The sequence below is a fragment of the Orbicella faveolata genome, unplaced genomic scaffold, assembly GCF_042242905.1.
Source record: "Orbicella faveolata isolate gen_17 unplaced genomic scaffold, um_ofav_v1 contig_13, whole genome shotgun sequence".
Taxonomy (NCBI): Eukaryota; Metazoa; Cnidaria; class Anthozoa; order Scleractinia; family Merulinidae; genus Orbicella; species Orbicella faveolata.
This window is the reverse complement of record NW_028301540.1, coordinates 25,578,387-25,601,682: the sequence shown is the minus strand read 5'-3', so window position 1 is coordinate 25,601,682 and position 23,296 is coordinate 25,578,387. Positions and strand designations below refer to the sequence as shown.

Genomic DNA, 23,296 nt, shown 5'->3' with positions numbered 1-23,296 from the left:
TTAGTTTTCGCTAATATTTCCCTCCAAACATACTATGCACTTTTACTTTGATATATATTAAGTTGTTGTTGTTGTTGTTGTTGTTGTTGTTGTTGTAAGATACTGCTAAACCTAACTTGTAACAGGCTGAGCTGTTTTCTCTACCAGATTCGAAAACAAAATATATGTATACACAAAACTCAATCATACCTGTCAAGAAGCTAGAGTTGCTCCACATGCGAGTTTCTTCAGCCATTGATTTGGCCGCCATCTTTGCGTCTCCAGTTTCCTGGCGTTTTTTTGCATGTGGGCAAGCAAACGTTTTAATCTCTAGTGAAGCGAGCTTCAGGCCTGCCCTTCTCACAGGACTTTCTTGCCGGCGACATAAACGGCATCTGTATCTCTTTGCGTGTGCGTGAATATGCAGCTATGGTTGTTTTATTTACTTCATCCTGTAAATGGGATAATAGAATTTGTTATTTACTCTCTGACTGACCAACCAACTGACGATTTGGACGGGCCAGGGTTTAACTAGTGGTCCACTTATACCCGGGAACTGATCAAAATTAAAAATTTCAACTAAAAAATAACTATGCGTTTTTTGATTCATGGCTGAGATCTGAACTCTGCTGACTTAACTTAGGTAAGGTAAAGTCTGCGTGCGAGCCTAGTGGCCCATCAGGCCGGAGCTTATCCCGGTTTCTGTAGCATGAAGCGACTACTCCCCCCTGGATTGGATGCTAGTCCATCGCAGGGTTACCCCCAGCATTAAGTTCGCCGGTACCCATTTATACACCTGGGTGGAGAGAGGCACTGTGAGAGTAAAGTGTCTTGCCCAAGAGCACAACACAATGTCCCCGACCAGGGCTAGAACCGAGACCGCTCGATCCGGAGACGAGCGCACTAACTATGAGGCCACCGCGTTGAGAACTTAGTGCTGAGAAATTGCGCTAAATATTAATTGATGATTTATGCTCAAAATCCATCCAACTACACGCGTATATTGTTCACTTTTTGCCTTCTCTTACCAGAGTAATCACGCCATCTTTTGCCATGTTTTTCCACACCTCATATAATACTTGGTAAAATGGAACTTTGCAGTTCTTTGTGTTTCCAGTTCTATGTCCATCGTCATCCACAGCAAGCGTAACTAAGGCCAAGGTCCCTCCTAAAAAATATATATTTAAACATTACAGTACTTAAGTTATAGGCAACAAACTAACTATAAAAAAGCTACAACTGAACTGAATGTAATCAGTAAAAACTGCAAAAGCATCAAATGTGAGCTCAAAAGGTTTTCATTCAAACGAACAACAGAGAAACAATAATATTTAAGTGAACCAAAATTCAAAGTTGCTTTAATGGTAATATAGTTTTTGTTGCTATGTTTTTAGATACCAAAAATCTAAATTTGCACTAAGAAATAATGGCATCTCAAGTGTAAAGTGTGCTCAAGGCCAACGGTGACTTATACATACAGCTGGAGCTTATCCCGGTATCTTTAGCTAGAAGTACTTTTACTGCTTCCTGGATGGGATGCTAATCCATCGCAGCAATACCATCCCATCACTAAATTCACCGGTCCCTATTTGTTCAGCTGGGTAGAAAGAGGTATTGTAAGAGTAAGGGGTCTTGCCCAAGATCACTGCTCAACGCAAAGGCCCTAGACAGGGCTCGAACCTGTACTGCTCGATCCGGAGTCCAACGCACTAATCATTATGCTTCCGCTCCTCCAAACTTCAACGTACCTGGAGATAACTCCTTAGCTCGCGTAAGAAGGAACGTTTCCCAGTCAGCTGCAGCCTGTTAACTAAAAAGTTCCCTTTCGTCGGGATTTTGAGACTGATGATGAAACAAACCGCTAGCTAAGCTACATGGCACCTTGCTTAACCAGTGGATAGCAAAACAGCACAGGCCCAGGTGTATGGAGCCACTTGGAAAGCACTGCTTGAAGAACTGGGTTCCGCATGCTGCCACGTAAACGTTGGGAAATGCCGTAAAATAGCTCGGAGGTCCTGGTATCAAACCTTGCAGGAAAAACGGACAAAAAAAAAACATAAATCGGGGGACAGAGATTTTAAGCAATGGTTTTACTTTACTAGTGTCCGTCATATATAGAATTTACCGTTTCAGTGCCAGATTAATGCTAAAAGACGCATAGTATCCAAGAAACTCTCTGGTTGGAGTACACCTGTCACATTCATTTGTCAGGTATTTTTTGACAACAAAGTAAGCAAACAGAATTGGTGGTGGCGGAGAATAAAGAAAAATACATTTCGTAACGCAAAAGTTTTCAAATTAAACAGGTTAACCAAACTTTTAAGCCTGTTTGGTTATTTGTCTGTGGGCTATGTATACCTTGAAGTAAGGAAAATAGAGATGCGAAGTCATTGGTTGGTTGGTCCTCGTAGAAAATGAAAATTTCAAGCTCACTGCCGTGTAAATTTCTCAACTCCTCCACGCATGAGTAAATGAGCGCCATTGAGGTCCCTCCATCGGCAGGACCATAGTCAGCTATTGTAAATACAGAGCGTGGAGTCACTTGAAAAGATCTCACACACTCAAGCGCGATAGGAGCCAGTTCCTTCATAGAATCCAAAGTATCAAGAACTTTAGAAGACCACGATCCTACTCCATGTTCGCCGTATGGTAAGTACCAGTAAGGAATCTGCAAGACAGTCAGGCAGTGAATTTTCGTACTGGTCATTATATTATTTCGAATGATCTTCTGACTTTTCCTTTGATATTTATTTGGTCTATATATGAAGAATTGTATTCCATTCCATTTTTATCGATTCCATTTTCTTCCAGTCTCTTCCATTCTCCTCCATGCTCTTCCATTCCATTCCATACTCTTCCATTGTCTTCGATTTTGTTCAATATCCTTCCATTCCATGCCATTCTCTCCCCTTCTCTTACGTTCCCTTCCATTCACTTCCATTCCCTCCACTCTCTTCCACCCTCTTCCACTCTCTTCCATTCTCTTCCGCTCTTTTCCGTTCTCTTCCATTCCTCTTCCACTCTCTTCCACTCCTTTCTATTCTCTTCCGCTCTCTTCCATCTCAAACTGTCAACTTTTTAACCAATTAGATTTTATGGACTTTGCTTAAGTAGCCAATCAAAAAGCGAGAAAAGCTATTGACAATGCTCGCGTCATTTTGAATAAAATTAACTTATCTTTGCTTACGCCAAGTTTATAGCGTCTTTTCCCCTCATTTATTCCCGGCATTTGACCATTTTGGGGTCTTGTTATTGTAAAAAACAAATTGACGTCAGTTTTTTGTGCGTCTGTCCTCTTATTGATGATAAATTTCGTCATAACATTGTCAAAGTTTACTACGGAACCACTCTCCTGCTGCTTGTGGCTCCACAGCCACTTTGACAACGTTATGACGCAATTTATTATTAATAAGAGGATAGACGCATAAAAAACTGACGTCAATTAGTTAAACCTTCTACTCTTTTTCATTCGATTTGTTTCTAATCCATTCTTTTTCATTCTCTGCTATCGTCTTCCGTTCTCTTCCATTCTCTTCCATTCTTTTCCATTGTCTTTCATTCTGTGCCTTTCTATTCTATTCTATTCTATTCTATCCCACTCTATTCTATACCACTCATTCTAGTCCTCTACTCTTTTTCATTCGATTTGTTTCTATTCCATTCCGTTGCTGGTTTTCACTGTCATGCTATCAAAAATAAGTATCAAAACTGTTCAATAAATGAAATATGGAACATGATAGAGGAGTGATATATGAATAGCCTCGGCAAGATTTAGGTACGTCCCGTTTTTCATTTGTGCGTTAATCGGAGAAATATTTCACCCAAATTTACAGAACTTTGTACACAGACGCCTTGTTGGTGCCCATTCAGATGGGCCCCAACAGTGACAGAAAAATTGGTCATTGAGTTTTGCTATTGAAACGAAACAAACCTTAAGCGATAACTCATCTTTTGAACTACGCGACAGCCTTTTCAGGCCGCCATTTCAATGTCACACAACACAAAAGCTTGTAATTTCAAACGTGCTCTATATTGCAAAACGAAGAACCCTGTCGAGCTAAAACGTTGTTAAACGTAAAGTTCTAATTCGTAGAGGGTCTTATATCCGATGAAACTAAAAACTCAGAAGGATAGGTAATCGTTAATTTTGGAATATGACTGGGTTGGAATGAATGTCCTAGGTTAGGGATGAATGTCGGCAATTCTTTTCTATTACATGCGTGTATATTATATTCTACGTAGACGCTCGCGTTTTTGTTCATTAGTTTCCTAACGTCCTACTTGCTTTTTGTAATTCAGTTCTTGAACACGTGTTGTCAAAAATCAATTTCACGAATTTTTAAATAATTTCTCTTTGTATGTTTCATTGTTTTTCTTCGTTACTCGTTTTCCCGTTAGATACGTTATTTGTGTGTTGCTTGTATGTTACTCTAGACTTTTCGGAAAGGTCCTCCACCTTGTTTATTCATGATCACAGAACTGTCAAACACAAGATACTTAGCGCAACGTAACGTGACTCTTGAGGACCCCTTGAGGTTGAATTCAACATGGGGTCGATTGTGAAATTATGAAAGATCAGGTCTCGATTCCCGTGGCATTTCAGGGTCGGTCTTACGTGGGAGACGATTGTTCAGAACAACAGTTGCTGGACATTTTAGATATTAAAGTTAAACTGTTGCTTGGAAGTCTGGATAGTAGAGTAGTATCGATACATCGCTAATGTTATCTAAGACACCAGCTGCAACTTGAACCTCTTGCAAGTCACGCCACTCCTTATTTATGCGGCGAATAGCAAATGAAAACCCTTTAAGCGAGACAGATCGACCTCTCTCGCTCGGCCGCTACGCGACCTGAGACCTCGCAGCTCGCCTTTGCTCAGTACCCTGAAACTCGTGAGGTCGATTTGTGGCAAGTCTAGTGTTACTTGTGCGTGAGTTAAGTAGCCCACTCAATATGCAATTTATATTGGTATGGAGACTAGACTCATACGATATTTGTTGTTTTTCTTTCCCCTTCCCCCTGTTACTTACAACGTTCAAGGAATTCTCGCAAGGCTCAGCTACGATTGTATGATTAGTTTCCGCCGAGTAACTTGAATTAAATTGCTCTAGATTCATGCTGAAATATTTGTTTTCCTCGCCCCCGCACTCCTCTTCGCCTGCGTTTTGACATACAACGTTCAAGTAATTCTCGCAAAGCATCACAAGGCTCAGCTTCAATAAAACAAAACTTGCCTACCGTAGTCTCTGCAATGTTGTGCTTTTCATCTCCCTGTTCCATGTTGAAAGATCAGTCAGAAGCCATTGATTTGGATACCATCTTTACGTCTCCGGTTTGCTGGCGTATTTTTGCGTGTAGGGTCGAGAGGAAACGATTTAATCTCCAGCGAAACGCAGTCCACAGTATTCTACGTTTGGAAAACCAGACGTCTTTACTAAATTTAAGTATTGTGCAAAGATATTACGTGCCTCGCAGGACCTCGCAGAATGAACAACTGGAGCAGTGCGTGACACTATTGAATATTCGTGGCTGTTGCAGTATGATATTTGCATAATCGCATTTGAAGTACGTTTTGTCGTTGCGTCACACACCACTCACGCGTGTTTCAGGTTCAATTCACACGCCCGTAACACGTTTTAGCATAATTAGCGAGTAAACCTGACATTAGATAGCCACAATTTCAGACCAACGATGAAAAAAAATGATAATACAACGGAGACTAATTAATTTTTTAATTAGAGTGATTCGACATTTTCCATTTTATCATTTATCATATTCAGCCACTTCCAGTCTACAGGGTTTTTTTTTATTTCATTTCTTACACCAAACACTAGGGAATATATAAATCCGTAGCTGGGTAGAGCGATTCGTATTTGCTTGCTTAAAGGAGAAGGTCACTCCAAAAGGCTTACTTTTTTGCCTTCGCCTGTAGCAAGTAAACATTCACCTTTTTTACTAACCGAAGTTTCGGCCTCTGAGGTACCCGCTATCCTTATGAAATTCGTCTCGAAAGAAGCGATCCGGAGGCTGCCATTTTTAGCTTTCCTTGGCAGCCAGGCCAAGTCATTCCGTCAGACTCGAAATTGGCGGCAAGGAGAAAAACCTGCAACTGACTTTGCGTCCTTCACAAGGCCAGCAAAATGTATTTTTAACAAACGATTATCCACTTCACTATCTTCACTGCTATCATTTTTGGAGTTTGGAGCATGTTTGGCTCAAAATAACACGGCTCAAGAGCATCCATAACCCAGAGTGGTAGTTAAAAGGCTTGTCGGGAGCCATTTGGACAAAATATCTTAGACGGAATGACCTCACGAAAACGCCGCCTGGCTGCTGAGTACTGTTCAAAATGGCGGCAACGATGTCGAATTTTGGGCTTCTTTGGAGCCGAATTTCATATGGAAAATCTACACTTTAGTGAGTGGCTAAACTTAGTACGAGGTTTTTATTAGCGTTAACAAAAAATATACGTTTCTTGGAGTGACCTTCTCCTTTAAATGCAATTGGCTTTCAAAATTCCCGCGTGGGCTGCCGGTCTGGTAGGATATTCCTGTCTATCTGTCCGAAGCCATAGAGCGAGTGCAAAAAAGGGCACTTAACATAATTTACCCCGAAGCAGAGTCATACGCTCATGCATTACTATTAGGTAAACTAGTTAGGTTAGATGATAGAAGAGTACACTTGTGTTATAAATATATGGCGAAAATGAAGTCCCCCACCCACCCTTTGCATCATCTGCTCCCCAGTCCACTCCTGGACGTGCCTAACTATCCCTTAAGGCAGAAAACACAAAAGTATTATCTTTTCCGGAACATTCAGGCCTGCAGGACAAAGAGAGTAGAGGACTTTTTTACATTTAAATATTTTATGTGACTCAATTGATAGTATCACTGTTATACTTGTAAACATGCAGGCCTGCACGACAAAGAGAGTAGAGGACTTTTTTACATTTAAATATTTTTTGTGACTCAATTGATAGTACCACTGTTATATTTGTAAATTACTGTACTTTAGATAATTTAAGATTGTAAAATGTACTCGTTGATTCAGTTGTTTTACTGCAAGAGGGTTTTAATAAACTACTTTACTATTACTGACTTTGTCATCCAATCAGAAGTAAGACCAAACTGACTAATTGTGACTCACCCGCACATTTTCTCCCGCGCTTCGAGTTTTGATTAATTCACTGGACTGTCTGCATGTGTTCTTTTGTGATTGGCTAGAGTGATTACTTTGGTCTTGATTTTGCGACAACCGCTCTAGAGTGGTTTATTGAGTATATCTAAGGTAAATATTGTGGTCAATCAAAAAGGAGAGAGATAAGTCAACGAACCAATCAAAACACAAGACAATAATAAGTATAGCCGCCGCGAGAAGCCTACAGGTTGACAGGTTTTATCTCTGAGTCGATAAAAAAATGGCGCGAATCAAACACGAGCGAAGTTATGCCGTACTACAGGAATCGCGAATTACTTTCGGCAGTCACGTGAAAAGTGCTCTATTAGGAGCCATGATATAACGAAGGAGGAATAGCTGAAAAGGAAGAGCTGCAGTGATGATGGCAAGGTGGCTCAAGCAGAAAGACTCTGTCTCAGCCTAAACCGTTTATAATCTCTCTTTTCTTATGCTTATTAAAAGAGTCGTTGTGTCTGAATAACTTAGGGCGCTGGATTTCAAATCTGAGGATCCCTGATCCAAATCCTCTGTCCTATCACTATATAGTCTTGCCCTCGATAGTCCCAGTTCAAAAACTCGACCATATTTTGAAAATAGTCAACGGACAAGCCTAACAGCAGCAGGTTGGTTTGAGAGGTTTATGTTCTTTTGGAAGCATTTCTTTGTTTATTTCGTGTCATCGATAAGCACAACCGGTGTTAAATCCTCCGCCGCAACAAAGCTGTAGTTCTTTAGGCTTGTTTCACGTTGACAACCGTAACCACCAGCTCCAGTTTGTAATCCTCGGGCGATTTCGGAAACTCTACTTCCAAATTCATTGAGAGTGGCATTTTTGTCTTCTCAACACCTCTCGTTGGAAAGACTGGAATGTTAAAAACCAAAAATTGAGAGATTTATTGTTTGTTGAGGCAATGTGATCACTGCCTCTGCTTGGGTATACGACCAACCATCCGTTGAATAGTCTTAAGAAGTCGTACGTACATGTACTCTTCTAGAAATAATCACGCCAAAAAAAAAGCATCGATTCTCGAACCAAATAACGGTTTAGAAAGAGGCTGACATGGATTGGTGGGACCCAATTGGTAAATCGGTTTAGATCCAGGAGGTGTTAAGCGAATTGTTGGAAACAACACAAAATCTCATAAAAATTGAAACAATCTTTGGATTGACCAGCCAATCAAAATTGAAAGACAGCCAAACTAACAGAGGTGATACAATTTGATCGATGGCGCGTGCACCTTTATTTTGATTGGCTGAATGCTGGAACCAACTTTGGATTTTCTGGAACCGATTTGGAGTTGGCAGTAAAAAGTTCCATGTTCTTTAAAGGAACCTTTCTGTGAAGTTTCTTCAAAGTAGCAGTGGCTCATACCGCCGGAATCTATCTCGTTTTATGTGTAGATGCAAGCTTTGGCGAGTTGCATGCCGTAATATTGCCCAAACAATTCACAAGGAAAAATTTTTATGTTCCTAGATAGAGCGAAACACGGTGATACATGTAAAAGAATCTCGCCCACGAAAACGATTCAAGGACATCAGTCAGTGCTAAAATCGGAATCCAACGAGTCTGTGTAAACCATCACAACCGACCTCTAACTAACAACATGCACAGAAAGTGCTTTGATTCTTGACATTTGCCGTTGAACCGCATACAAGGAACCTTGAAACAAAGATAGGATTGTAGTTTAACTTTGCCTTGTTATCAGTTTCATTCGAGGCGAACAAGAGGTTGCATCAGTCTTTTCATCGGCATAAAACAATCCTTAGTCAACTCACCCTTCGTTATGGTCCGTAATTGAACGGGAAATTAAAACACAAACAATGCAGGTAATATTTTTGTCAGCAGACTTTTTTTTAGCCATGACAAACCAAAGTACTAGAGAACGAAATCGTTAACAACCGTTGTACTTTAATGAGCTTCTCGACTCAGAGAAAAGAAAAGAATTTAGAGAAAACCCTGTTGCTGAATAGCAAATTATATTGGGATTTCCAAGTCACGGTAAAACTAGTAAAATATAACACAAAATGAAACAAAAGGTATTAACGAGAACAAGACTCGCTGGTTACGCAAACAATGGCTTCAATGTATGTTCTTTTAAGGACTAGGAACAGCCTGTACAATTTTGTCAACGTGTTTTTAACTGCAATATTTCCTTAATTTGCCGGACAAAGTGTAATCAACTAATCAAAGCCCAAAACACACCAACATTGGGACGTATTTTACACCAATTATGTTGCCTTGGATAGGAGTTTAAATTTTACACAAAAGGTGCAAACAAAGAATTGATCTCTTCAGCGTCGTTATGACTGTTTTTGCGCTTTGAAATACACCGAGAGCAGTTTGCCGACACGTTTCCTTGTCAACACAACGCATACGTCAGGAATCGTTTGGTAACTAAGATTCCAATTTGATCTGGGAACAGTGGACGAACAGCCATTCCATAGATGTACCACTGCCAATTCTCATTAACTTTTTCCTATTTATTATTTGTGAGGAAAAATTGCAAATGCAGTGAGAACAAACGAAGAAAAGTTCGACGACTTTGTCCCTGCCAAAATGACTTAAAATCCAGTTTGAATTTCAATGTAGCAATTTTTAAGGGCGCGCTGTCCCTGATTACTCGAATTAGCGACCACTGTTTTGTTTCTACGTAATTGTGTTACGCAAAGCGAACGTGACCGTGCCGCTTTATTTGCGAAAACCCTTAGCTCTCTGGCACTGAAATATTAATTTCATTTTGCCTGTTATGTAACAAATACAACTCGTGAATTTGTTTTATTGTAATCCTTTTAATATACTCCGCTTACCTTTCATGGACGACCATTTTACTAATTACTTGTTTTAATCAGTATGGATATTCACGGTTGCAGCGGGATTTCAAGAGCCCATAGTTTATTCAAGTGTGTCTGCTAGAAGCCGTTAGTCTTTGAAGGAAAAGTTATTTTCAAACAAGTCAGCTCCTCGGAGAAACTGATTTAAAAGAAATACCTACTTTTGAAAACGCTTAAGTGTACCTTTTCACGAGAAAAAGATTGTTTTTGCCAAGTCCTTTACACGTGGCTCTTTGTTGCCATCTTTGTTTGAAATTGAATGGCTTTAAATAGGTCAATTTTGATAAATTAAAATTCTTACGTGGCGCCGAGGATTAGGGGAATAAAACAATGGAAATTGTCTAATTGCGCCTCAATATCAATGCGATTTCTCAGCTACTTTTTGGACCTCATAGCCTCGGCGCCACGTTAGAATCTTAACGCACCTCAATTGGCCTATCAGAATCTACGCAAAAAAAAAATGCATTAAATACTCCTTTGTGTGTCTCCTTATGAGAAAAATTCTGTGGGATGGTGATTTAAAACATAAAACCTTTTTACACTAAGATCTTAGACGGGATAATAAGCCCCGCTCTCTTGTCGGTCACTTTGAAATTCTTAATATTGTGCTTTGTTTATTTGATCATTGGCAATTATCGGTCGTAAACATTAATCCCTCCGTAATTTGCAGCCATTATGGACCAGTTGTTTTGCAGGATCTGGACGAGTTGGTTTAAATTAGAGGTCAATGCCACAAGAAGCTCCATTTAATGTGAAATGGCCTGTTCTAAAAGACACTCGTTAACGTGTATTGTATTTAACACTGCTTGGAATATAACAAGACTAGCGATTTTTAATATTAACAAAGCTTTGAGGCCAAAACATAAAATGATTATTAAAAATGTAACATTTATTAGTGGGATTTCAATTTTTTCCAAAATGATTTTTTTTACCTTTACCAGTGATAAGCATATTTTTGAAAGAGGCCCAGATTAGAACATGGTGCTTTTCAATTAGCACTTTTTGTCATCCTTCTTTTCGGGTCTGTTCGTTGCCCTGGAAAAAAACGAAAGACTTGTTAATTAAAAAAAAAGGCTTGAAAATGAAAATGATTTAGAGAACTGAGCATAACTAATTTACCATTGTCTCTTTTATTATTTCCAATTTTTAGGACTTCGACAACAAGAAAACACGATATTTCAATAGAAGGAGGTAATGTCCCCGGTTTTAGAACAAAGCACACTCAGTCACTTTGGCGCCTAGAAATTCCGGTTTTTTTTTCAGATTTTTAGTGTTTTCTTTGTTTTTTTTTGTTTTGAAGATGCTCTTTTTTAGTACCTTGGTACGTTAAATTACGACTTTGCATGATGGAAACGGGCTGTCATTATAAGCAGCTAAATCTCCTGGCGCCAGGAGGAACTTCTCACTTTTTTGCCTTTTTTGTGTTATGTTAAATGAGCAAGTAACCAACAATTAAAGCAAAGCATTAGTTGTAAGGTCATCCTATTATTATGCTGGGAAAATGTAAGTTATCTTTTAGTCATGTTTAGGAAGATTTTAATTGAAATAATAACAGATTGTTACGAGAACGTTTAAGCAACCGCCCATAAAAAACTCCTTCAACGTCAAAAATAACATAAGGGTGTCTTCTTCAAATGTTTACTACTTCATTTAGTTTCTTTTCATCCAAAATATTAAAAACGTCGTATGAAAATTACGGTGAATAAACAGATAACTTAAATATATTTTCTAATTTTGTGGAGCTGTTCTTTATGTCTAATAAGGAGATTAAAGCATAGAAGTTAAGGATTCAAGGCTTGTAATGACATTAAATCTAACGGAGCTTAAATAAAAGCCTTCAAAATTCCAAGAATTAAACTTTTAAATAAATATTTTTTTCTTTTCTCATATGGATTATACCCAGTATCGAAACGTGTGAAGTGGTACTTGAGTTGCTATGCGCAAAAACACGACAAACATAAGTACCAGGTAGTGAAAATGCACGAAGAAGTCATATTTCACGTAATCTTAAGCTTAAGAGAAAATAACATATTCAACCAAAAATAAAACAGAATGTCTTGCCTTTCTCTCGATATTGCCGTTTGCAAAAAAGCCCCGGTCGCTGCTGGTCCCGTGAAAGATTCGTGAAGACACGCTGTCGCATCGACATTTAATTTAAAGGCCGGCACTTGGGGGTAACATCAGTTCTTAGCAGACCTACGGGTTTTCGCAAAGTTCCTCGTGTATAAGTGCAAAAGAAATAGGAAAACAATAGTTCTAGGCTAAGTAGTAGCAGTGAGTTGTCTTATCTTGCGGGCAAACTGGCAGGCTAACGTATGTTTGCTTGTGGTGAGGTGCAACGTTACGTAATAACACCCATTTTTTTTTTGGCCCGATTTTCACTGACTCTACCAGAGCCCATGAAACTGTATATAATTTGTAGGAGGGTATGTTAAATGATATCATGCACTGATTTAAATAGACAGTAAAAATAAACGAAACGGAACCTTTTTTTAGTACCAGGAAAAAGAAAAAGATTAAACTAGAGCTTAAACTATGAAATTCATTTAATATGGTAATCAGTTAACTGAATTCCAGTCATTTCTTTGAAGTTTCCGCTCGAATGTTATTTTAGACAAATACACCATTTCCAATTAGGGAGAGATAAATAAAAGATTCTGCAATCATCAAAATTGAGAAAACGAATTAAATAAAGGCTACTTTTTGGATCAATAACTGATACGACATTTTGATAAAATAAATTTTCAAGTGTTTTTTTTTTGTTGTTGTTGTCAATTACTATTTTGCATCTTTTTGGGTCTTCTTGTTTTGTATCGAAGTTGTTTGCAAAAATTGAGAAATGAGTTAACCCAACCGCTGTCATAATCTTCATTTATTTGTGGTTTTTAGATGCTAATCCCAACGGAAGAGCAACAGAGTACGAGATATCTGAAAAAACAAGCGACAGAACTTGGATATCGACGATAACTTTCACAGTTCTTTTTCTATATTTATACCTGAGTAATCTTAATTCAATTACTCCAAAGAGAAGACTCAAAAGGGTGCGTGTTTGGGAATCTAAAGGTTTACTGGTCGCGGTTTTTAAGAGTCTTCGATAATTGCCATGAATTATCCTAAGACGGCCTTTTTTCGTTGTCAGCCCCGCACTCTGTCTGGCTGAAGCACGGGTTAACCCCTTGTGGGCGGCTTTTTCTCTTTCAAGAGCGAGCCAAATCGTCCCCCATTGTCCACGACGGTCAGATAAACACATTGTGTTAAAATTACCATAAACAAAAACCAACGGAGATCCGTATAAGTGGTCTATTGTGGATTAGGAATTATAATTTACCGCCTAAGAGAAGAAGCCGCCATTATTTAGGAAAAGAGAATCTGCGTTATTGCCTCCAGGCGGTGTACTTTGCTTAACAGCTTTTCTCGCCCCTTATATTAAACGACTGGTGGGTGATTGTTTCCCAAACAGATTGCCCCTACGAACGGTGTCGAGAAGCGACTCGCAAAACTATTGACATTTATAAATGAGTGAAAATTAGAGCAACGTATGTTAAACACCATCATTGAATAAGGGTCACAAACCTTTACTTAGTTATGGTACTCGACCATCACATAAGGCATTTTAGAAATTGACACTTGCGTATCATGACGGAAAACCAGCTTAATGCTGACTAACTTTGTCAGTGAATGGCATCCAGTTACCAAAATAGCGTTAGAATGTCAGGTTTAATAATATAAGTACTTCGAACATTGCCTTTAATTAAGGTTATTGCAGGGGTCGATAATAAATTATGGATCTGCCAGGCAGACCACAAAGAATAACAATAGCATTAAACGTGTTTCACCAACAAAACAGGCTAAACACGGAAAGATAAACTTGTCCTTGTCTGTCTCATTGGCCAATTAACTGATTTTACTTAAGAGATCTGACCTCGAGGTTAAACTTCTTTAGGGCAATGTCATTTTCGTTTTCTTATCATTTCACACCCCGTACGGTATGTTTAACTTTGAGAGCGGTCCAATAATTATTAATATGCTCTAAGCAAAGAAGAGTTTATTGAGCGGCTCCGTGATTGGTCGGCCTCTTTACACTGAGTCAAGCTCGTTCGGCCTCTGTTTATTGCTAAATTTCCTTGCTTGTGCATTTCAATTACTTGTCGTGGTGCGTGCGCGCTGATTGGTCCGCGAGCATGGATTTAAATATCTATGGTTAATTACTTTTCTGACATATCAGAACGAGGTGTGACTTTTATTCATTGACGGCTAATTAGGAAGCTGCTTGGATCGACGGAGCAATAATTTCATTTCGGTTCGATCATCTGTTCTTGTGCTAGTTTATTAGTACCTCGCGCTGTGTGAAGGTCTGGTCGTTGTGAGCAAAAGCACATCGAGTCAACACACGCTATGCACTCAGAGGAGAAAAAACAACCCACTTCATTTTCCGTGAACCACATTCTACAAGCCGCTGAGAACACAATGTCTAGTGAAAGGCCAAGAGAGACAGAGAACGCAAATACTGATGACTCCAGCGAGTACAGCAATGTCAAGATCACCCTTGACGAGGCCGACTTATGGCGGCGCTTCAAGTCGCTGACCAACGAGATGATCGTCACCAAGAATGGAAGGTAACTAACTCATCCTGAAAGTTTTAAAAGTTATTTTGAGCCAAATCAAATAATTGTGGTGTCTCATTCTCAGGCGGATGTTTCCAGTTCTTAAAATAAACGTCACCGGTCTGGAGCCTAAGGCTATGTACTCCTTCCTGCTTGATTTCGTGTCCGTCGAGGGCCACCGTTGGAAGTACGTGAATGGAGAGTGGGTTTCTGGTGGGAAGCCAGAACCTCCGACACCAAGCTGCGTGTACATCCATCCTGATTCACCAAACTTTGGCGCACACTGGATGAAACAATCTGTGGTGTTCTCCAAAGTCAAACTGACCAACAAACAAAATGGCAATGGACAAGTAAGCGTATTCCTTTTTGTTGTTACGTTTTATTGCGTCTACAGAAGAAATATTGTTTTGCGCCTAATCTATCTTTTAATCACGAACTAAAAGAAAACCACTTCTCTTTTTTTTATTACGGCCAGTTAACCTGGGTAAAATTTAATAATGTCCAGGTACCTCGCTGATTGTGTTTATATTGCCCACAAAGAAATTAACTCTTGAATGAAACACGTGAATTTCAATATCACTCGTTTTATTTTACTAAATTTCATTTTTTCGGTACAAAAAAAAACAAACAGTTATTGAATAACTGTGTCTTTTCGTTTTCAGATCATGCTGAATTCCTTACACAAGTATGAGCCACGAATTCACATCATCCGCGTCGGTGCTCCAGAAAGTAATCGAACAGTGGTTTCTCACTCATTTCCAGAGACGCAATTCATCGCCGTGACAGCTTATCAAAACGAAGAGGTAAGGGCGTTTTTTAATCGAAAATTAGATTTCACTGCTTGAGGCCTCTTTTCAATAGTATCCAAGGAAATTAAATGAAACTAAAGTAAATTGCTTTCTTTTCTTATCTTTGATCAGATTACCAGTCTTAAAATTAAGTACAACCCTTTCGCCAAAGCTTTCCTGGACGCGAAAGAAAGGTAGGTTTTCCTCCCTTTGCGTACACTTGGTTTGAATTTTCTTAACTGTGTATTTAAGTCTAAATATGTCTTTTTTTTTATTTCTCCTTAAGGCAAGAACAGAAGGAAGCTCTGGAACAAGCAGTAGAGTCACATTCCGCATACTCGCAATGTGAGTTTGTTATTTCACAACAAATTGATTTGTTATTTTAAGAGATGTTTGTGAATTGTTCACTTGAAACTTGATCAATCGAATGGTGTGTGTTGCTCTTCGAGAGCACGTTCAAACTGTTTCGCCGATTAGAGCATCTCTTTGCAGTTTGCGCTTACGTGTGCGTATCAGCAAATCGTCGAAAATTATTAATGCTGCGCTCATGACCGCGGTTTCACGAGACGAGAAATTCTTCGAGCAGTCGAGAATTTGCGATGCTCGAATAACATCGAACAGAGGGGATAGCACTTAGTTAAATCTCGCGCTGGCGGTTCACACCTATTCTCTCGAGTCACGTATCAAATTGTTGCACGGACGCTCGACTTTCCTTTACGAAGAAGTGTGTAGATTGCTTAAAGTGTTCTTTGTTGGCATAAGATGGCGGAAAAAGTGAGAAATCAGCCTTACTTTTGTTCACACATCTTTCACGCTGTATGCGTTATCGTGCAGATATTTTCACCTCCAACGTGTTTTTTTTTTCTGTTTTAGATCTTGTACGTTTCAACGATTTGTTGATATTGAGGTTTTTCTCAAATTATATCTTTTTTTTTCAGACGGTTGGTTTTGCGCTGGCCCTTCGCCAGTGTACCAGCATCATCATCATTCGAGGCCGTATGCCCACATTCCTTCCTCGCCATATGATCGTTTGGGATTCAGGAGTCACCGCCCGGCGCCTTATCCCAATCCATATAACAAGCGCACAGATCTACCAAATCAAGGTAAAAACAACTTTTAATTATCTTCTTGCTATCGTCTGGACTCCGCACCCTCGGAATATAAAACTACTCGCCGCTGGAATTTCCAAGACCGGATATATACTCGTCCAATGTACATTTTGTGTCAATTCAGAAGGCTTTTTTGACAGGAATTTTACTCTTGTCATAATTTTCCTGGACGTTAAATGTTTAGTGTCAACAAAAAGAAAATTTGAATCGCTTCCTATTATAATATTTATCTAAAAGAAGTAGCTGGACTGAGAACAGAAATTAAAAAAGGCGCAACCAAAAAAAAAAAAAACTCATAAAACATTAGCTAAACGGAAAAAGTGCAAAGAGTGTGACGAAAAGAAACCAAACAATAGATTTTTCAAGTATTCGTTTATTCGTCTTTACCGAAAATCTAGCTTAACATATTCTGTTTTTAACTGAACAGTAATATCCGCTTGTTACACGAAAGGACCAAGTTATTGATTTCTTTTTATTTTAACCTTCGTATCTTTCGTGGTTTGCGCAGATGGGCTTTTATATTGTTGAGAAAAGAATACACTTGAACACCACGCACAATAGACCAATCGGCCAAATGGCTGGCACAGAAGTTCGAAACTCGTTCTTAGTCATCAAAGGCGTTTGAGGCAACCTAAACAAACCTCCCCGAGGTCTGAAATGTGCTCCTGTCTCTACCATTTCACAACATAGTTTGTTTAAATCTTCGGTTTAATCATTTGCAGTAACGTTTCCTCTAAGAAAAGCTTTTTTTAACCTTTCGCAAAGCAGTTCCTTTATCAAAAGAGAAATTCGTGACATGGTACGAGCAAGGTAGAACAAAAGACACTAACGTCCTTCAAAATCAAAGTCTTGTGTCTTGTAAAACCGCCTTCGGGAGGCAAAATAATCAAGGCTTTAGTTAATTTATTGGACCCCAGTGTACCAACGCAGAGTTTCAGAATTTCTTTTTAGTTTTATTGTAAACCAAAATGGCTTGAATGGCAACATTAAAGAGCAGGATTAAGATTGCTTTTGGTGCAAGTTGTAACCTCTGGCAACGAATGATAATCATCTCACATGAACGCGCTAAAATGGCGTCTTTTTTGGCCTTTTCTTTCCGCACAAAAAGTCAAGAACTCTCCCAGGCTTGCCGTCTAAAGACGTGGGAACCTATTGAAACTGATGTGACGTGAAAAGAGGCGTCTTGGAGACGATTGCTGGCTCTTATCAATGAAGAATTGAGCAAATTGATTTGAATAGTTGCTGGTTCGTTTAGTTCTTATGTTCGGGTTTTGTTGAATTGTTGGAGCGCATTTTGATTTGAATAGCTGCTAGTTCTTTCAGTTTTTTTTTGTCCTGGTTTAGTAGATTTGTTCCTAAGTTGTCAGCCAGATAAAGACTAATACTCGCTCCGATTTTCGTTTTTTTTTTTTCAGTAGCTCACGCGCCGCAGTACTTTCCAACAGAATCCAACCAGCTTCTTCTGCCTGGGCCAACGGCGCTGGATAACATTTCCATGCCGACTGGTTCTTTAGCGCATTCTCATCACACACCGGCCGGACCACACCAGATTCACCCCGGATTGAGTCCTTTCATGAGCACATCTTCTTACAGTTCCACCTCACGAACAAGCATCGATATGGACCTAGGTCACAAGGAAAACGACAGATCGAAGTGTATTCAAGCGCCAGGAATCTCACTTCATCCAACTTGGAACACGCTTGGACAAGTATGAACTTTGTAAGGACACGTTTTCCTGCCATAAAAATAAATCTCAAGTTAAAAATCAAAACTAAGGAAAACAACAAAAAGAAAGGTTTTCAACGGTAACTGTGGCAATTTATTTGATCCCAAGGAGGAGATTTTTTAATTGAGAGGAGAACTAGGAGGTTGAAATCGATCACTAGTACCTACGTCAAAATTTTCTTGACGAATTAACTGTTCACACGGAGTGGAGTCTGAAAGAAAAAAAATAACCTTAAAACTGTCAGTTATCGAAATTATGCTGGAAGACTTAGGTTCAGAGTTTTACAATTAGATTGCAAAAACTATCCTTTGCGGTGAAGAACTATTGCGTAAGGTGTTTTTCAGTTCTGCAGTACTGCGCACAGCACAGGTCTAGCTAGCACTCGCCTTGTTCAAATTCTGGACTTAAAGATTTATTACTAGAAAAGCGATTAAAAGTCGAAAAAACTCGCTCTCTAAAGGAACCACGTTTAGAACTCTCAGTGAACTTTTTAACTTAAACTGATCAAAATATCTTGTCAATTTATTTAATTTATTTCGTTGCGCGTTGCGTTAGAACCAACTTTAACCCTTTCGCTCCCAGGAGTGTAGCACGTCAGAATTCTGAGAAAATCCTAAATGAAGTTTGGCGAAATGTTCACGAACGAGCGTAATCAGGTAAAAATGAAATTTAATGGCTTTCATTTGAATGGTCAAAGACCAGGATTTTATGCACAGACATAAACCTAACGTTAGAATCAAGTTAATTAACTCGAACTTCGGCACTGGGAGCGAAAAGAGTTTACGTCCACATAAGCCAGAAATAGAATGTTTTTAAGCGCTTATATATGGATCTGTACATACATGAAGAAATTATTGATTTAAGAGGAATATAGCTGGTAAAATCAAGTTAGAAAATATTTATTAACTAAGGATAGAGATGATTTCAATTACGAGAACGAAAATTTCGCATGATTATAACTTGTAAATATTATTTGTATAGAAGCGGTTGTGTTTATGCATGAAAATATCAAGTGGAGGGACTTGTTCGCAACGAAGTGAAAGTTGCTTCTTGGCAAATTTGTTCTTCAGTTTTGATTTTCAAAAGTTAAGTGTCTAATAAGCGATGAAGGGCAGGATTTACGTTTTACTACAGTTGTAATGTTATCCGATAAGCTTGAATAAAGTAAGTAACAGAGAAAATTCAAAGAGTTTTGTTTATATTATTATAAATGATACGTTCGTTCCTTATAGGTGTATACCAGAAACGGAATGACTTATTTACCTCTGTCCAGCTCAAATTTAACTTATTTCCGGCCGAACACCATCAGAATGTTAATTTCATTAATTGCCTTCGAAAAAGTTTTGAACAGAGCAGGTGATCTTGATCAAATTGCGCGGCATCGTAAACAAAGTTAGCGCCTGCTATCCAAAGAAGAGATTATTTCGAAGCGGCTGACCCATTTTCCACGGCGCTTTAGAAAATATAATAGCTGTTGTTTTAATAAAGAGTCCTTTGGCGTGAAAATTGCGATAAAACGCCCTTTGGCAAACAAAGAGACGAATACTAACTTCGTGTCCGAGTTAAGTGCCTGAGAAAAAGCAGCAATAGTTGACGAACCTTTCACACTAGCTTGCTATTCAGCGAACACAACAACATGGACGTGCGTACTTCAATAGCCTCTGTGTTTTATGTATAAATCACAATTTTTATAACTCTCTGTGATGTACTTTCTTAAACACGAGAAAAGTGGAACACGGTGAAAGAATACGGGAAACAGCAGCAATGCATTTTTTTCTCGATAACGTGTTTTCAGTCAGTTGTGGGACGCCCTTACGTTTGCCGCTAACATTGTTTATGGTTTGATTACATTTCCTTGCCTTTGAAGGCGGCATCTACAGGGCTCATGCCGGCAGCGTTTCAAACGCATATTCAATTAATTTGACCTTTGTTTTTAACACTGAGGTGTAAATTTGGCTTACAATAGAAAGTCGAGATTGAAGAAGATTAATAAAAACGCTTCAATCTACAAAACGATGTGAGCTGGTGATCGCGAACAGTCCTTTTTCGAACCAAAGGTTGTTGTACCTAATCTTTCTGTGTTACACCGTTTCAGGCCGACTCCTCTTTTTAGAAAGTCACAAGAAGACTGAAGGAGCGTGGAGGAAGTGTTTTTCGGCACTTTGATCATAAAATTCTTTCTTTAATCAGGCTATGATTGAAGTCACCTTTGTTTACTGAAAGTTGCTAAACTATATTACTTTCTACTGCTTCTGTTATGATAATGAAGGGTTAATAAGCCGAGTCCTGTGTTATTTACTGCTTTCTGTTAATCGCAGAGTTTATTGAAACTCTATATTACTAACGCTTGTGTCTTTGATATGATAATCAGGTGAAATTGATGCGACTTTGCCATTGTTCTACTCTTTTTTGCTGAAGGCCGGTGGCTTGTACACCGCGACATTCCAGAAGCAGTCAAAATTTCGCTGACTGACTACAAAGACCCACCAGAACAAGCTTTTACATACATTTGAAAGATTGACAGTTTGTCAAACCTCCGTAGCCAATAGACAAACAAATTTGACCTTGTTTATTTGGTTCTTTCGTGTACTGTTTTAATAATGCATGGCGGCAAAATACTTAAGTCTAAGCCAAGCGTGGATAATGTCTTGGCGTTACAGTTTAAAGTTAATAAAATTGTTTTCAGATAAACAAACTTTAAATTCAAAAGCTCCTTTGTTATCTCAGATGTAAGCTCTGCTCTGTTTTCTTTGCGGTCAGGTACTGACTGTCAAAAATTATGTCATCGACGGAACCTCAGTGCAAGCTTGCTAACTCAGACAGAAATTGCGTTTTCATTAATAAACTAGGGTGGAGTTCTATTTTATTGATGGAAAACTTAGAAACTGATGATAACAAATGTCGTACCTTTTTCTTGTTCTGGACAAACATATGCCTAGTTTCGATTTCTTTTGCCGGCTGTTACTCCGCTGGCTTCTTTGATCGAAAAAATGATGCTTTTCTTAAACTATTGTGCAGTCTTCGATGTGAGAAGGGATTTGTTAAAATCGCTTCTTCTTGAGAAATATAGTGAGTATGAAAAGATTCACATATGACACGACGAAGTTTTAGCCAGTTTGGCGTATGCCAGCGAACTTCATTCGTGCAATACAGGTAAATTTTAAAGATTGGATTTTAGGTCAGCTGAAAATTGTACCCCTATCCATGAAACATCAATTGAAATTTGCCTCGTAAAAAAAAAAAAAAAAGACATCCAGGCATGTACATGTACAAGGGATCCTAACATAAAAAAGCTTTAAGAATGTCATCGCTTACAGAAAATAGAGGATGAGTCTTCACTTGTTACAGGCGAATACTGAGCAAAACCAACATTTGGGGCGGGAGGAGTTAAAAAAAAAAACCAAACCAAACCAAACCAAACCAAAACAACAACAAAAACAAAAAAAGAAATTAAGAGAGGTATCGGTGAGGCTTGCCTCATCCCGCTCTCCAAACCTTGATCGCTCTTTCCCACTCTCTGAGAGGAAAAGACGATCGCTAAGTAAGATAGTTCGAAGGAGTGCTAGGACCAGGCATCCACAATTTTACAACAAGAATGATACTTTGTAAATTGTTTAAATGCCTAAGAGAAAAGCTCTAGGAAAGTTCAGAAAGATGTGCCGTGTCTACAGCTGTCAGGAATGGAAAGCTTGTGCACTACTAGTGTCGTAAAATTAACTTGTCGCTAATTTTTAATTTCAACTCTTGCGAACGTCCTTTCCTGCAGAGTTCAGTTCAAGTTTAATATTATCGGTTTTTATTAGCAGACTGCAATGTTTAACTGAGATGACCATGCAGTCAAATGTATATATTCGAATAACACTTGGCCACTCCTTCGAAGTTCTCCAGTTGGGAGGTGGCTCAGTATTTTGCGTGAATACGTCTTAAGAATGTCTCTTTATAGTCTCCCCAACTTGTGTTTATTTTTTAAGTGCTAGTTTGGTGTCGACAATCTAATAAAAGTTTTCATTCATCCAGCCACTCAAGAAGGGTCTAGGAGAGTGTGAGCATGAGATAACATCATTTAGAACACCTCTATCACTGTTTAATCTAACAAAGGCACTGATGTCTTTTTTTTTTTTTTTTTTTTTTCAAAGATAAACTCGGACTGTAGCACTGCACAGCTGTCGTAAACAAAATAGGGACAGTACATCTTCTGTGATAACGGTACACTGCAAATGCTCCTTTATACTGGTGGTAACCCAGCTATTTTTATATGAGCTTGGTCTCAAAATACAGCCTACCAGATGGGGACTGACGATAGTGTAAAATTTCGCGGGACTCGCGCGCGCGTCGCACGCGCTCGGTTATAAGCTATAAGCGTTTTCAGCGCACCTCACTCTCGCTCCCTGTTACAACTACCTTTTGTTTCGTTCTTTTTGTTAAGTGTTGAAAATTACAATGCTATGAGCATCGAATACCATCATGTACGAGAATTTCATGCAATAATTCATATTGAACGGAAGATTTATGCTCTGACGCTGTCTTAGGAGAAATGTCGACTGTGTGTTTTGTTTATAAAAGAAAACGTTTACACTAAGGCTATGTGAACTCAGTTGACAAGCTAAAAGGCAGGACGCGTATCTTGACTGTTGCACCATATAAAGTGTGATAGGAGACTGTTAAATGAGAAACTGATGTATTCAAACGGGTTATCCGCCATATGGATCAGTGAACTTCCATGTATTTATAGCTGTTTGTTCACTGAACGATGTCTGCTGAGGCCCCGTCCACACAAAACCGAAGAAAATCGAAAACGCAGCTTCATTCCTACGGTTAGGCCTACCGTCCACACTAATCCGTCACGAAAAAGGGAGTTTTCGTAAACGCTCTTCAAACCAGAGGAATTTGAAAACGCTAGCTCTGTGTTTTAGTGTGGACGGAAAACGTTTTGAATACGATGACATTACGATGATCATGTGATTTTCCTGTCCAAGTTTTCCTGAAACACAAATCCAAAATGACCGGTGTTTGTTGCTTTTTCAAGTTTCTCCGGCGAAGTGCGAACGGGATACATTTCAGTGACGCGTTTTCAAAGTGAAA

At 39.0% G+C, this 23,296-nt stretch overlaps 1 protein-coding gene and 1 pseudogene across 2 annotated transcripts; one reads left to right on the top strand and one right to left on the bottom strand.

Annotated features, from left to right (window-relative positions):
- Window positions 1-10: 10 nt before the first annotated feature.
- On the bottom strand, window positions 11-5,674 carry LOC110058699 (uncharacterized; annotated as a pseudogene). Its single transcript, XR_016206192.1, has 5 exons — window positions 5,218-5,674; window positions 2,338-2,647; window positions 1,728-2,006; window positions 1,008-1,147; window positions 11-431 (listed from the first exon to the last, which is right to left on the bottom strand). The product of XR_016206192.1 is annotated as an uncharacterized LOC110058699 (transcript).
- An 8,537-nt stretch (window positions 5,675-14,211) lies between these two features.
- Window positions 14,212-19,401, top strand: LOC110058629 (T-box transcription factor T homolog 1-like). Its single transcript, XM_089285186.1, has 7 exons — window positions 14,212-14,603; window positions 14,677-14,947; window positions 15,254-15,394; window positions 15,512-15,573; window positions 15,666-15,724; window positions 16,318-16,482; window positions 17,904-19,401. Exons 1-7 carry the CDS (start codon window positions 14,383-14,385, stop codon window positions 18,200-18,202), a joined length of 1,218 nt encoding a protein of 405 aa, XP_089141312.1. The 5' UTR covers window positions 14,212-14,382; the 3' UTR covers window positions 18,203-19,401.
- Window positions 19,402-23,296: the final 3,895 nt, after the last annotated feature.

Excerpts from the sequence above, each read along its gene's own strand:
- LOC110058629 (XM_089285186.1), top strand. The coding sequence starts at position 14,383 with ATGCACTCAGAGGAGAAAAAACAACCCACTTCATTTTCCGTGAACCAC. Across the intron at positions 14,604-14,676 it reads ATCGTCACCAAGAATGGAAG|GCGGATGTTTCCAGTTCTTA; the intron begins GTAACTAACTCA and ends TCTCATTCTCAG. Across the intron at positions 16,483-17,903 it reads CACAGATCTACCAAATCAAG|TAGCTCACGCGCCGCAGTAC; the intron begins GTAAAAACAACT and ends TTTTTTTTTCAG.